Below are 15,003 nucleotides of genomic sequence, written 5' to 3' on the forward strand. Positions count from 1 at the left end.
AGAGAAGTGCACCACCACAACTCGTCTGACGCTTACACGTGGCTGTGACTCTGCTCGTGGCTCCAGAGACTAAAGGCCGTCTTGAAGGTCCTGTGACAGAGTTTACACATGTACTGCCTCTTGAACGTCAGGGCCGAGAGAGACGGAGCGTGGTAAAAGAGGGTGTCTGATTCCTGAGGGCCGCCTGTGTTCTCCATGCTGTTTGACCTCGACAGAGGGCTGTGGCCGCTGGCTTGCTGTTCTAGCTCGGGCCTCTTCGTCTTGCTCGCCGACGAGCCGCAGGGCTCCGGGCTGCTGGACTCCTCGGCCATCACCGCGGCCACCGGCGCCGTCTGGGCGGACTTGAGCAGGGAGGCCTGTGGGGAGGGACGGTCGGAGCTTTGAGGGGTCGCGGGCGGGGAGGGAGACAGGGACAACGGGTCTCTGTCGATCTCTTTGGCTCCAGGCTCGTTAGCAGTCGACATGTGGGACTGGAAGTGGCTCCAAAGGCGGAAGTTGGTCCTGAAGGCTTTGTTGCAGATGTGACAGATGAACGGCTTGATGTGGCATAGCAGCTCCTGGTGACGCTCCAGGTCTTTGCGAGAGCTGAAGAGGTTTCCGCATTTCTCGCACGGCCACACTCCGGCTTCCTCGGGCCCTGCTTGGGCAGACTCTGAGTTCTCCATCTCACTCACAGCCTCCTCTAACGGCTCTTCTTTCACCACCAGCTTGCCATGGTGGCCCATGCTCAGGTCCTCGGGCACATAGGACAAGGAGTCTTCTGAATCGTACATGGGCGGACCCGAGGAGTCGCTGTAAGTGATGACCTCCCTCGAGCTCCCGGGTACCAGAGGCTCGTCACTGTAATGCTCCTCGCCGAGCATTTCGGACGCCTCTTCGTTGTTCTCTTGCTGCCTCAGGTGAATCTGGTCTTTAACTGTCATCATGTTGTGGTTGTGGACCTCCACCTGGTGGCGCCATATGCTGAAGGAGGACTTGAAGGTCCGCATGCACTCCAGGCACGTCAGTTTCTTGTACTTACAATGAGCCTCGTGGTCCGTCTTGACCGTTGGACTCGAGAAGCGGAGGCCGCAGTAGGGGCACACGGTCGCGTGTCGACAGCCCCTCTCGTGGTCGCCCTGCTCGAAGAGTGACGACAGCTTCATGTTACAGAGTCTACAGGAGTAAACGCCGGCGTCCGTGTTCATCTGCTGAATGTTCTCATCCTGCTGCTGGTAGAGGATGCTCTCGCTCTCGGTGTCCTCGTCTGGTTTTTCAGCAGGGTGTGTTCTTAAATGCTGTCTGTACTGAGACTGGAACACGAATACTTTCCCACAGTAAGGACATATGAAGCTGGGCCTTGATCTCTTCTTGGTGAGTGCAGGAGCCTGCAGACCCTGCTTATTCCTCTTCAACTTCCAAAGCAAGGCTTTCTTGATTTCTCGCTCTCGCACAATATCTATCAGCTTCTTTTGAAATTTCTCATCCAGCACAGAGGAGCTGGAGGACGACGCTGGGTTTTGTACTACACCATGCTGGGTTTGGCAGTGAGTCCACACTTTGAAGTTGGTATGGAAGCGCTTGAGGCAGATGTCGCAAGCATACGGCTTTTCGGGGTTGTGATACATATTTACATGGCGGTGTAGTCCAGCGCTGGACCTGAAAACCTTCAAACAGTTCCAGCATTTGAAAATCTTGTTCTGCGGCGGCTCCCCGCTGTTTTCATTGGAGTCGCTGCCGGCACTCTGAGGTACTGTTTCTGACACGTTCTCATCAGATGAAAGGGTATGTTCCTTAAATGTTTTGTTCTTCTTAAATGGGTACCTTCTGTTGTCCGGCCTATCTTTCCTTTTCCCAAAGGGATTGAAGTCTGGCCTGGAATCTTGCTCGTAATTTGTTTGAAAGTCTCTAAGATTGACTGGCAACGCTTCTCCAACTGTGATTCGAATAATGTCCATGGGGTCAGCGAGTGGACTGCTGGGCTCAGCTTTCACACTGTACTCTCTTTCTACCTGAGTATTTTCATCATACCTGCTGGGGTACTTTGACCTGAGAACCAGGGGAGAAGTCCTTTTTGAATCGCCATTGTGAGCAGATGTTTCTGGCCCAGATGCCTTTGACGCCATTTTAACAACCGACTGTTCACGGTTGTGCAGCCCCTTGAGCTCCAGCGTGGGCGAGAAGACCGGAACAGGGCTGTCCATGGACAACGATCTTCGGAGCAGGCTTTTTATGAGCGGCCCGCTCCTGTCGATGGTCTGGCTCGGCTCAGTGGCCTGACCCCGGAAGGGCACTTTGGTGTGATAGTGGGGCTGCAGCTCTTCATCCTCCTCTTTGGTGTCCTGATCAGTGCCAGACTGCAGCCTGGTGTGCTGCACTTCCACATCACTGAAAGACACCGATGATGTCAGCTGGGGCCGAACGGATGCAATGTGCGACGAGTTCCCTTTTAATATGGAGGCGTACGGATAGGTGGGCTTCCTCTCAGCAGCATCACTCTGCTCCGATGATTTCCTGCTGATGGATTCGGAGTTTCTGAGAGATTCATACGAGTTGTGCTCCGATGGAGGCAGAGCGGACTCTCGAGCAGAGTGGGGAGGAGACGATCTCTCTGATGCTTTTCTCTGATAATTCGAGCGAGAGGGATGTGTTGTGTCATTCCGGACCCGACGCACAATGACGCTCCTTGTCTGGACGTCGTTCTCATCGCCCTCTGAGAACGAAAGCCTTTTTCTAGACACACAGTAGGATGCATGGGGCCTTGTTGACACTATATTGGTGAGGAAAGGGATTCCAAGACTGTAGCCAAGCTCTTGAATGGCTGCCAGGCTGCCTTTGTCCACAAATAGAGAGGAGGAGTAAATGTAATTCAGAACTATCTCGAAGGCGTCCGGCTCACAGAAGTCCAGGTTCACAATTTTCAGCGACTCTGCGTCCGTCCGCGTGAACAGGGTCTGGAAATACTCACTGGTGGCGGCCAGAACACTCTGATGGGCCTGGTACCTCTGGTCCGCCACAACCAGGACTACGTCACACATCTGGCCCCGCAGGCGCTGCTCATTCAGAACCCCCAACACTGACAGGGCATGGGAGGGATTGCTGTAATGCACTAGGCTCTCCATGGCTGAAAGACAAGACGAGAGGGTTGCATTTTAACGCAGGAATGTAAACACAAAGGGAATGCAAGTACAAAAGGTGATTATTAAGTGTCGAGACGGGCATGAACCGGCACATGCACACACAACAATAGCCAACTGGAGATCAGATAGCGTCCCTACTGGCCTCTCATTAACGTATGCTTGTGTCTAGTGGCCTTTGTCTGTGGGGCCACAACCCCATCAGTGTCACAGATTACATTATCCCAGTATGTTATGGTGCCTTGTAGTATAGTTAATCCAGCCCAACATGTGCCAATTATGTTGTCATGTAAAATAGCCGTGAGTTAACAATTGGTTAAATATAATTTCAAACAAATATAAGTGTCTAAAACAAAATCTATGTATCAGATATAAAATATGCATCTAAACACAATTTAAAAGTGTTCAAATGCCTTTCATTTAAACCAGCTTGATTCTACTGCAGGTTTTGACAATTTATGAGTGTTTTTGTATCAAATTACAATACAGATCACTCCTCTAAACATCGTCACTTTATTACAGAATTCTTGGGAAAAAAAAAAATATATATATATATATATTATATATACACACACACACACACACACACACACACACACACACACATATATATATACATACATACATACAAACACTTTAATTCTTGTTGTATTAAGACAAGAGGATTATTATTTTTTTTTTTTACATTTAAGCAATAATTTTACTTTTTACTATAACTAAGTATAATCTAAAAGATATCAGCTGCCACCTGATATCTTAGGTACAAAAGAGGCAACAAAAAGCTTTGAAATTAATTTAATTATTTTGATAAATAAATAAATAAATAAATGTTGAATTTATTTGGATAAATGTCGTAATTTATGATTACCTCAGTTAAGACATTAACTGGGCAGTGTTATCTAAACATCTTTGTTAATAAATGGATGCGCTATGTGTAAACAAATGTTTTAAGGCACAGTATTGACACTTTTGATAATGTACAGTAGGATTACTGTGACTTAGAGCTGCAGTACTTAGTCGATGAACTGAATGACAGAAAAACGATTGGTAACTACTTTCATATTTGAATAAGCATTATATACACAAAAATAATTGAAGTAATGCAATGCTGACTTTTGTCGACTCTATTTTTCTTACTCCTGGTTGTTTGTGGTGATCACTAGAGTTACACAGAAGGACATGCAGAGCAAGTTTATGGGCATGACATCATGTTGGAAGTCAGAAGGTATGCACATGCAGCTCTGTCAAGTCACCCTCAGTGACACAGACAAATGCAGGAAGTTGAACAAGTTGGCCTTAAAAATAAAGGCTTTAGCGTTCGGCCATAAAAATGTTTAATATGTTTTTAGGAAATAAAGCATAAATCTTCAAAGAAAAGAGCAGATGTGGCATTGTATGCAGCAAATGGCCTATATGTCACATGTGTGACTATTGTTCAGGTCGTCATCTACTAACTAAGTTGATTGTGAGACGAGCTGCATCAGGATCTCGCTGGTTTACTAATTAATCTAAAAAATACCCTGAGGGAGGAATAAAAAGTCACATAAAAATATTCTCCCTCTGTACAATGGTTACACTGCAATGTGTACTAAATGAGTGTAAGTTTGGTTCCAGCAGTGAGTGTGTGTGTGTAACCTGTATTTTAAGTACACTTGAATCAATCTAGCACTTAAGAAAAAATGAATAAAATTGTTCCATATCATTTTTTATATAAACAATAAATTAATAGAATTTGTATGTTACCCTCTGCTGTATTGTTGAGGCAGCCAGCCTACTTCAAATCATGTTTAGTTTCCTTACCAGAATAGATGATGATGTACTGGCATCTTCACAACAAGGAACCCTTTGCTGCCTTTATTTTTGATTGATGTTTTACTCAAGCACTTTTGATGAGAATAGCAACTGTAAATAAAAATATAGTTCACATAATAGTTTTTAAACCTGAAAAACATGCCTGCAGTCATTCCGCTCAGGCTGCATGAAGCCATATCAACCTCCACCAGGAAGTTAGGGCTGCCTGTATGTAGCCTGAGATGCAAAACAAATATGCGCTAAAGTGATTTAAAAAAAAAAAAAAAAAAAGATAAGGAAAATATGATTTTGAAAGGTGAGGGGTCATGGCCCTCACATCCAGAGCAGAAATTACACCCTTGGAAGTATGCCTAGCTAAATACACCAGCTCTGCAATAAAGCACACTTTCATGTAGGTTTAATTAAGTTCTTCTTGGAGCTGATTTTGAGCACTTTATGGTCACATTTGCGGCTGTAGTTTGAGGTAATGTTAGGTAGGGCTGTTGTAAGGGACTGCATTAGTTTGAACTAGGTATACTTATTATACTGGCAACTGAGTGTATTGACATTATCCAGTAATAAGACACCAACTCAATCAATTTTGTTGTTTTACAGAGCATTGTGTGAGAGGCCTCTATTAGGTGCATTGGAGTTATTCTTTCTGAATACGAGAACAACTGCATTTTCACCTGCAAAAAATATATATTCATATTTGTTTGTTTTACACAATCGTAGTTCCTTTCGGCTTTTATTTTGAAAGATGATGACCGGAAGACATGCCACTTATGTTGACACGTTCTATAATAGGCTCATGGGCACTGGGCAGAAGCTTCATCCATTCATCAAAAAATAGCAACCGCACGGTTGCCTCTCCATCAAAACTTGTGGTCCACGTTAAGAGAACAACGGCGAATGTTCGGCCGTGTCAGTTTCCCACGAGGGAGTGGAGTGAGGCTTTCGGCGTTAGATCACAACGTGAGACGTGGCTCAATTCCTCATGACACATAACTTCTCCAACCGACACGCCACTTCCAGTTCAGTTAAAATAGTCACGAGTCGCTCGTTTCGTGTGGGCAAATGGCGTCAGAACAGAGGATACGACTGTTTCGCTTTAACGGTTCTACCACATCAACAAGGGGGGGGGGGAGTTGAGCGCGTTTCAATGGACTCCACCGCGGCAAACCCCGGAATGAAAACACAGTCGGTGCGGAGAGAGAAGCTGTTAGAGTGTGAGGAGGAGGGGGGGGGGAATTGAACTTACCCTATCTCCGGTGACAGTGGTGTTTGTTTTTATTTTTTCAAACTGTTTAATGTCGGCCTGACAAGGCGTAACGTTAGTTGTTGGCTGCAAAATATGTTGTAGTTGGCCAGGTTTTACAGCAGCACGAGCCCCCTTTCGAGTTACGTCAGGGAGGAAAAGCTTCCCCTTAACAGCACTCTACCAACTATGTTTCACCGTCCGCGCTAATTCAGCCTAACGTTAAGTTTGGTAGTCCAGCTACACTTACCCTGCCCGTCGTCAATATGCTCTTTCCTCCACACAGCCGCGACTTTATTCAGTGTTGTGTAGATTTCTGCGCGCTGGTCGTGATTCCATCCATCTTGAATTTGACGTCATCCTACACCAGGGATGAGGTCATCGCAAAGAAAGCTCGTCACGTGCACTGCGCTCTGATAGGCCGGAAAAGGGACTCGAAGGCGGGTCCAACGGAAGACATGACACTGAAGCTAATTTAAAGGGATAGGTCATATTTTTCGTATTAGCTCTGTCAAAGTTTCTGTTACTTGCCTTGTTTTTCTTTTGGCCAAAGGTTGATCGCTGAAGTTACAGTCCTTGTTGTCAATGACAGTGTACTAGAGCAGTGCTCTGTAATTATTTTTAAGTATGGTTTAAATTAAGTATAGTAGGTTCTCCATTTAGCCTGATGTTAAATCACATGTGTTACAGTAAACTAGCCAAGGGTGGAGGCTGGTGGTTGTTTATCTATTTACGAGTGTATACATTTCAAACAACCAGAGCCCACCTTTTGATATTTTAGCATTAAAAAATAAAAATAAAAATGAATATATATATATATATATAAAATACCTATTTTATGTATCCAACAACATAGAGACTGTCTTTGGTAGGTTTGAACTGCGAGAGGTAGATATAATCATCCCCCTAACCCCAATGAAACCAATTAGGTCTGTGATTGAATGGAAGTCACTACAGAATAGCAGTGAGTTTGTGTCATTACTGGCATCCAGTGGGGACTTGTTGCTATGTTTATTTGGCCTACAGGCCTGTTCCCGGAAAGCTACAGTACCATGACCCAATCAGGTGCGGCACTGGTGGTGAAACACGTGCAATGTGCCCTCAAACCATGTTCTATTGAGCTGCTGATGTTTATTTTGTATTGTAACTGTGTGTAGTGACCTTCATTTACTCAGTCTGTAGCCCTGCACCTCCCTGCATGCACATGCTCCACCTCGTCAGCATGTAGCATTATCACTTAATGACTGACGGAAGTTTAATCAAGCACTATTCCACAGCTCATTACTAAAGAAGGAGCGTCGTACATCACTCACCACATTTAGAAGAAATAAGAGGTAAATATGCATGAAAAGACTTAAAAGAATACAGACGATCTGTAGAATCTCGTCTTTCTACAGAACATATCTTTGGCAGCCGGAAGCATCCCGCTGCTCCTTCTATAACAAGAAAGAAGACATGTGGGAACATGGCAGGGAAGTTCTCACTCCTTCTTACTTGACATTAATGGCTGACACGGGCTGTTAGTGCCAGCAGCATAGCAAGCACTGCCATGGTTACCTGTGTGGAAACCAAGTCATTAGGGACTCTGACTTCTCCCATCCCACATCTCTTACCCCGGCGTAATAAACATGTTTACTGACACCACCAAAGAACGAGTAAACTGACAACTTATCTATTCTACAAAGATTAAAGTGAGGCCTGAGCTCCCCTTGTGAAAAGCATGCGACCCAAAGGCTTTTCTCTTGCCTCAGCTTGTCATGCTGCCATACGTCATGGCAATGCAAGGTATCGAATTGTCTGAATATTGTAATTATTCTTTCAAAAACTGATGTAATTTTACCACACTGGGAAAATGTGACTATAATGTTTTCATAAATGCGATACCTACCTGCTGGCTGTGGTGATTATGTGGTCCATCAGGGACTGATGGGGATGGGGAGGGTGGGGAGGAGGAAGACAGAGCAACAGAGAATTTAGTCTTTGAGTACACCCTGAACAGTCAGTTAGCATCATCTCAAAGAGGAGCATGTACGCACAATGTGGTCGGTAGATACATGGTTGGGATTTTGATCTGTGGAAAATGAGTTGGATGCTCTCCGTCTGGGTGGCGACGGCCCTGCTGTCTCTCTGTAGGGGACGAAACACTGTGCATGAAGGTAGGCCTCCACTCACATGACGACTTCACATGAATTTAACATGAAACTCAATATGTATGGATTAGTTATGAGGATGCTTTGCCTGCTTTCATTTGTTGAAAAAAAAAAAGTTTAATGTCACAGAGTAAGTCAAAATCAAGCAGCATTGAAAATGTCTTTATGCTATGATGGAAACCAACAGTTGAATTGACAAGATATGTTTTGTTCTAGGGAATAGCCTGTCTGAGTCTGGCTACCATCTATGTGTTCACAATGAGACACGGAATGTGAGTTTCCTGGTGATGCACACGGTCCCCTACGCTGTGACAAAGCCTTGCGGTGGCTGGCTCCTCTGGAAGACATGTACGGTCACACTGTACAGGACGACCTATCAGACTGAGCACAAGACATTGATGGAGCAGGTGACCGGATGCTGCAGTGGATATGAACAAGTCGGCCGTTACTGCGCCCGGCGTGAGTGTACTGCACACCACACATATCCATTAAAGTAACGCACAAATTGCTCTGCGTCTTTGTCCAAGTGTTTATAACATGTGATGATATCGCAAAGCATGGACCGCCGGAGACAGACCAGAAACCTTTCAGAGTGTGGTGCTGTGTGCAAGACACCAGATGGGAGCACAGAAAAATATCTTTCTGCTAATATATGGCCTGCAATGTGTTATTTCCTTTTGAATGAAGCTGTAAACAGGAGTGATGAGCTTACTGCCAAGCCAGGATCCTGTCCAACTGCAGATGGATTGTGTCCCAGATCTGAGGACTGCGAGTGGGACATGGACTGTCCAGGCTGGCAGAAATGCTGCCACCAATCGGGGAGCTTTCTCTGCACGGATCCTACAAGTTAGTTGAGCTGATTGTTTTTTTTATTTGGCTTTTATCTAAAAAAACAGGGCAAATAAAGCCAAACGTTTCTGAATTTAGAGACTGCTGTCAAACCACTAGCTGAGTATAGGGGGCAAAAAAGAGAGAGGGTTTTGTGTGCTTTCTTTTTGTTGAAGAGAGGAGAGTCTGATTTACTGGAGTATGGTCATTTTAAATGTTATCATCCGAGATTTTATATTTTATTTCAGCTTTACCTGTAGCTGCACAGATACGCAGCCTGAACTTAGTTTGTTTAGTCGCTCCAAGTCAAGGGGAGGGTCCAATGGATTCATTGAACAAAGCTGGGGAACGCCTCACCCCAATCATTTTCATACGGCCCCTATACATCCTAGGTGTTAAGTGTTCAAATATATCTTGGGTGTACTGACGCTTTTAACTTAATTTTCAGGCTCGGCAAATTATTCTGAAAATGGAGGATACCGATTTAATGCAACAGTGACAGTGAAGACAGATTACCAGCAACTGATTTCCAGCGAAAGAGGAATTCTGAATCACACGCGATTGTTGCAAGCAATGGTAATACAAATGCTAATACTATTACTGCTTCTACTACAGCTGTCATATTTCTGCTGCTTATATGATATATCACTATGCTGCCAAGGCTATATAGCCAACAACCAATATTTGCAATTATGTTAATTAAAACATGGAGAATATAAATGGGCATCCACTTGTCTCTTGTCTTTCTGAGTCATTGAAGGTTTTCCTTTAAAACAAAGTGTCTCTATTATATCTCTAACAGGTGACTGGAGCTCTGCAGTCTGATGTTTCCGTTTATTACCTCAGCTCACAGCCCGTGCATCCCTACAGAACCGCCACCTCGCTGCTGATTGACTGCAGCTTTGCTCTTTCACTGCACAGTGTAACGTCAAAGCTGCACCATCTCCTCAAACACATACAGGAGGTGACATCTGTAAGCGTGGAAGGTGAGGAGACGTTGTTTTGTGCAGCAGCAGCAGCAGCAGTCACATCTCCCTCTTTCTTTTCTTTCCTTCGAGAAATGACATTCTTGTACAGCTTTGAGAATGATTCATGTTGCAGAGAACACGGCGTTCAGGAAAGAATGACTCAGTCGCATCACAGTTTCCTTCTCCCACCACTTCTGTTTGAGTGACAGTCATCTGTGGGATGTTTCCTGCAATAGCGGAAAATAACACCAGAGCGAGCACAGACACGCACGCACACACACACGCACACACACGCACACACACGCACACACCCAGAGATATTAATCATGAATCAGTCACACTTTCACATTTGCACAAGACACAGTAACAAGCGTGCCATACAATCAAACGCAGACCAAATCGCCTTCCGAATGTTCTTTAAATTAATTTACTTCTCTACTCTGTAAACACTAATTTAATGAATCACTTTATGCCAGCGTGAAAATGTACTTACATTATTTTCAAGGCACGTCTGAATTACTTAGCCTTTAAATAAAAAATACAAGAAGACAAGGGAATCAAGTCCAACTTGTACTTCACATTCCATCTTGTAATTCAATAACAGAAACATGTACTTGTAACCTCATATGTCCGTGTTTCTTGTTGCAGATGTAAATGAGTGTGCACAGTCTGCTCTCCGTCAGTGCTCCCTTCATGCAGACTGTAACAACACAGTGGGCTCCTACCGTTGTGCATGCCACCAGGGATTTATTGATGTGAACCCCAGGAACCCTGGAGCCCACTGCACAGGTTAGGCTGTGTGTGAGTGTGTGCGTGTGTGTGTGTGCGTTCACCACCAAAGTATTTAGTTGCGTGGCTTTTTAGCTACAATTAATTTGATGCCACCTCCAGAGCACGAACATGATGATAAACATCTTATAAAATGCAACGAGATATGTATAATAAATTATTATCATATTTGTTTTAAGATAGAGAAGGAAAGAGTGAGCTGGAATGATACACGCTTCTTTGTGGGTAACTTATGTTTATGTAGGTCTTCACTTCATGTTATCAGGGTGATAAGACAATGCAAGTCTTGTCTTAGGGAATAAACCAAGGTCTTGAAATGAAGTGCAAGCCTCAGCATGTGCCAAAGTATTTCCTCAACGCTGCTGGAACAAGGAAGTTGAGGTCAGATTTAATGTGACAACATTTTGTCAACACCACAAACGTCACTTGGAGGCTGGGTTCTTAGCAGGGCCTGAATAGTGAAGCTTCAGTGCCGAAAACCTGCAGTCTCTCTACTGGCCAGCAGGGGGCGACTCCTCTGGTTTAAAAAAAGTCTGATTGTATAGAAGTCTGTGAGAAAATGACTCTACTTCTCTCTTGATTCATTACCTCAGTAAACATCGTGAACATGAGTTTATGGTCTCAATCTCTAATTACAAGTCTTCTTCAATACAGCGTGATGTTCATTTAGTAAATTATAGTCCAATAATAGACCATAAAGCAGGGTATGCTTTAGGGCGGGGCTACCTTGTGATTGACAGGTCACTGACTTTTTTTTGTCTTGTAGCTTTTACCCTTTCACAGTGGGTTTTTCATTCAGGGGGCACGAGTTTGAAAGACAAAGGTATTTACGAGGCAATTAGGGTGTAGGATGCTAGGGAGTTGCATTGTGGGAATTGTAGGATGCAGCATTTTTGGTTCTTGACCCATACCAGGACCTAAAAGACAACAAACTAAAATGTAATGCATTGTCTAGTCTGGTCTGGTTATCAAGTCGAATCAATCTACAAGCCAGGAACCTACAGTACAATAAACAACATAAAGCCTGACTTACTGAGTCCAATACTTTTGCTTTGTGCAGATTTTAATGAATGTGCTTCAGAGGAAAATGACTGTTCCCAGTGGGCTACATGTACAAACACCTGGGCCTCCTACACATGTGTTTGCCTGGATGGATTTATTGACAACAACCCAGAAAGGCCTGGACGAGCCTGTCAAGGTACGGTCTCACTGGAGACTGGGTTCTTAGCAGGGTCTGAATAGTGAAGCTTAAGTGCCTTAAACCTGCATTCTCTCTACTGGCCAGCAGGGGGCGACTCCTCTGGTTTCAAAAAGAAGTCTGATTGTATAGAAGTCTATGAGAAAATGACTCTACTTCTCTCTTGATTTATTACCTGAGTAAACACTGTAAACATGAGTTTATGGTCTCAATCTCTAGTTTCAAATCTTCGTCAATACAGCATGATGTTCATTTCGTAAATTATGGTCCATTTAGAGTTAAATAGACCATAACGCAGGGTATGCTTTAGGGCGGGGCTACCTTGTCATTGACAGGTTGCTAACTTTTTTTTGTCTTGTAGCTTTTACCCTTTCACAGTGGGTTTTTCGTATATGAAATGTAATTGTCTCCTAAAAATGTCTTATTCAGCGTTTAGTTGTACTTAGCTCCACCCTCTGGTGTCACTTCTTGTTGCAAAAAACAAGATGGCGACGGCCAAAACTCCGAACTTGTGGCTTCAAAACCATAGTCCACAAATCAATGGGTGACATCTAAATTAATGCGTTCACTTCCTTTATACAGTCTATGGTATTTAGAGAGAAGGTGAAACTCGCCTCCTTTTATAGCACTGTGATGTCATTCATGCTAAACAAACGCTGCTAAGTTTCTCATCAACATTCGTCTGTGACACATTCATATTTTGCATCAGAAGGTTTGACTCCAGCATCGACAACTCCTATTGTTTCTTCCCAGCTGACTTCAGGGTGACGACCACCACAGAGCTCCCGCTTACCTCCCTTACACCCACAAACACACCCTACACCCCGGCCTCCAACAGCACAAAAGAAGACCCTCTGAGCATGACGTCAACTGTAGAGCCACCTCTGCCGACAACCGCATGCTGTAAGAAACATTGACATTTTTTTCTTGAGGCTAAAGTAGCGGCTGTTGAGTCCAAATACAAAATTGTTGCTTTTTGAGAGGAAATATTTGATATGGTCTCTAGACATTTAGTTAAGAGTTGTATGTCATCGCTTCACATCTTTTAATCCAATTCATTCTCTAGCTGATGTAGATATATTTATAGGAATCGTTTGACATTTTGGAGAATATTAGCTTGCTATGAAATGAGCATAATTCCACAATGAATGAATGATAACCCCCCTCTATCACTATCTCCCAGCTCATACCAGCATCACCAGCGTGTGGTCGGCTAACGTCACTGGACCCTCCTTCCGCGTCTACTGGTCGAGTCGGTTTCAGATGAACCAGACATACCAGGTTGTTCTGAGGAGAAGGTCAAAGGTCATTCAGTCTTGGATGACCAGCCAGGCCATGGTGGAGGTCAGGGACCTGCAGCCAGGGGTACTCTACAACGTTACTGTCACGCCATGTTCCTGCGGAAGCCAAGGAGTCTCCCTCGGTATATCGGTCAAGACTGGTAGGTTCTCACAACTTAGATGCAACCACTGATTACTATCCCAGGCAGTAATACAGTAAGTAAAGATAGGAGAAGACATCTTTAAGCATTGGGCCCAGGGCTGTTAAGAGGGCTGACATTTAATTGTGGAAAATGTGTCTACCAAGTAAGTTTTTTCTATTGTAGATGCTCAGACTCTCGACGCCACAGCGCGACTCACCAACATCCAGTTCACTGCTGATCTGCACAACACCAGCAGCCAGGCCTACGAAAACCTCACTGAGAGCATCAAAGAGGAGGTAGGAGTGTCATTTCACCGACTGATTGCATAGTGTCAGAATGTGATCTTTTGCTATATTGTTTCATCCACCTATCTGTCATTATTTTGTCGCCAACAGATATACCGGTCTCTGTCTCCAGAGATGAAGGCCATGGTGGATTACGGCCAGTTGAGGATTGACATCAGAAGCTTTTCCCTGGGGAGTGTGGTGGTCAACTTCACCATCGTCTTCGCCCCCAGTCAAAGCCAGGACATCGGTAATGTTTCCACAGCTCTGCTGCACTCCCTGATGAACAGCACCAAATACAGGGTGGATAAAAACAACACAAGCACAAATGGTATGTCTCTTTATATTCTCCTTTGTAACAATGGGTTTCATGAAACCAGGGCTGGTAGGTATAAAAATAGGAAGTGCTTCGGAGAATAGTCTTGAAATGCTAAAAGTAATTTTCAGCACCAGAGTTTGGATTAGTTACTCAAGGTTAGTACCACTCAGCTTGGGAAAACAGTTTAATAATATCTTCTGTGGCTCTGATAGGAGTTTCCCAAAGTCTGGAAAGAAAAACCCAGATGATGTCATTGTGGTTGTCTCAGCTTAAGCTTGTAGACTTCAAATTCTTATCAGAAAGCATTCGTTACAAACAGGGGGCACGAGTTTGAAAGACAAAGGTATTTACGAGGCAATTAGGGTATAGGATGCTAGCGAATTGTATTGTGGGAATTGTAGGATGCAGCATTTTTGGATTTTTGGACCCATACCAGGACCTAAAAGACAACAAACTAAAATGTAATGCATTGTCTAGTCTGGTCGAATCAATCTACAAGCCAGGAACCTACAGTACAATACTACAACAACATAAAGCCTGACTTACTGAGTCCAATACTTTTGCTTTGTGCAGATTTTAATGAATGTGCTTCAGAGGAAAATGACTGTTCCCAGTGGGCTACATGTACAAACACCTGGGCCTCCTACACATGTGTTTGCCTGGATGGATTTATTGACAACAACCCAGAAAGGCCTGGACGAGCCTGTCAAGGTACGGTCTCACTGTGTGGTAGTGGGAAAGACTTGTTTTACACAGACTACATGCATTAAATAACCAGAGTTTTGTCTTGTGCAGAAATTGCAACAACCACCACTGCCCCAACAACTAACATTACTGCCCCAACAACCACCACTGTCCCAACAGCCAACAATACTGCCA

General features: G+C 44.2%; 2 protein-coding genes across 3 annotated transcripts in view; one reads left to right on the plus strand and one right to left on the minus strand.

The window, feature by feature from the left end:
- Positions 1–6,498, minus strand: zbtb21 (zinc finger and BTB domain containing 21). Of its 2 annotated transcripts, XM_031856923.1 has the most exons (3): positions 6,416–6,468; positions 4,917–5,018; positions 1–3,103 (listed from the first exon to the last, which is right to left on the minus strand). In XM_031856923.1, the coding sequence occupies exon 3, from the start codon at positions 3,099–3,101 to the stop codon at positions 33–35; it is 3,069 nt and encodes a 1,022-aa protein (XP_031712783.1). In that variant the 5' UTR covers positions 3,102–3,103; positions 4,917–5,018; positions 6,416–6,468; the 3' UTR covers positions 1–32. The 2 variants fall into 2 exon arrangements, with proteins under 2 accessions (XP_031712783.1, XP_031712782.1); XM_031856922.1 differs by lacking the exon at positions 4,917–5,018 and having other exon boundaries at positions 6,416–6,498.
- A 516-nt stretch (positions 6,499–7,014) lies between these two features.
- The window catches only part of umodl1 (uromodulin-like 1), a 12,299-nt gene continuing 4,310 nt past the window's right edge, over positions 7,015–15,003 (plus strand). The window contains exons 1-13 of the mRNA XM_031857419.1: positions 7,015–8,321; positions 8,532–8,774; positions 9,003–9,161; positions 9,592–9,719; positions 9,946–10,129; positions 10,760–10,900; positions 11,961–12,098; positions 12,852–13,001; positions 13,282–13,539; positions 13,705–13,817; positions 13,917–14,136; positions 14,698–14,835; positions 14,920–14,999. Of these exons, the coding sequence (XP_031713279.1) occupies positions 8,246–8,321; positions 8,532–8,774; positions 9,003–9,161; positions 9,592–9,719; positions 9,946–10,129; positions 10,760–10,900; positions 11,961–12,098; positions 12,852–13,001; positions 13,282–13,539; positions 13,705–13,817; positions 13,917–14,136; positions 14,698–14,835; positions 14,920–14,999 (2,028 nt within the window). The 5' untranslated portion in view covers positions 7,015–8,245. The remainder of the gene's footprint in view (positions 8,322–8,531; positions 8,775–9,002; positions 9,162–9,591; positions 9,720–9,945; positions 10,130–10,759; positions 10,901–11,960; positions 12,099–12,851; positions 13,002–13,281; positions 13,540–13,704; positions 13,818–13,916; positions 14,137–14,697; positions 14,836–14,919; positions 15,000–15,003) is intronic.

The sequence above is a fragment of the Anarrhichthys ocellatus genome, unplaced genomic scaffold (assembly GCF_004355925.1).
Source record: "Anarrhichthys ocellatus isolate YVR2014 unplaced genomic scaffold, GSC_Weel_1.0 scaffold18, whole genome shotgun sequence".
In the NCBI taxonomy this organism is placed as follows: Eukaryota; Metazoa; Chordata; class Actinopteri; order Perciformes; family Anarhichadidae; genus Anarrhichthys; species Anarrhichthys ocellatus.

Excerpts from the sequence above, each read along its gene's own strand:
- zbtb21 (XM_031856922.1), bottom strand. The coding sequence starts at position 3,101 with ATGGAGAGCCTAGTGCATTACAGCAATCCCTCCCATGCCCTGTCAGTG.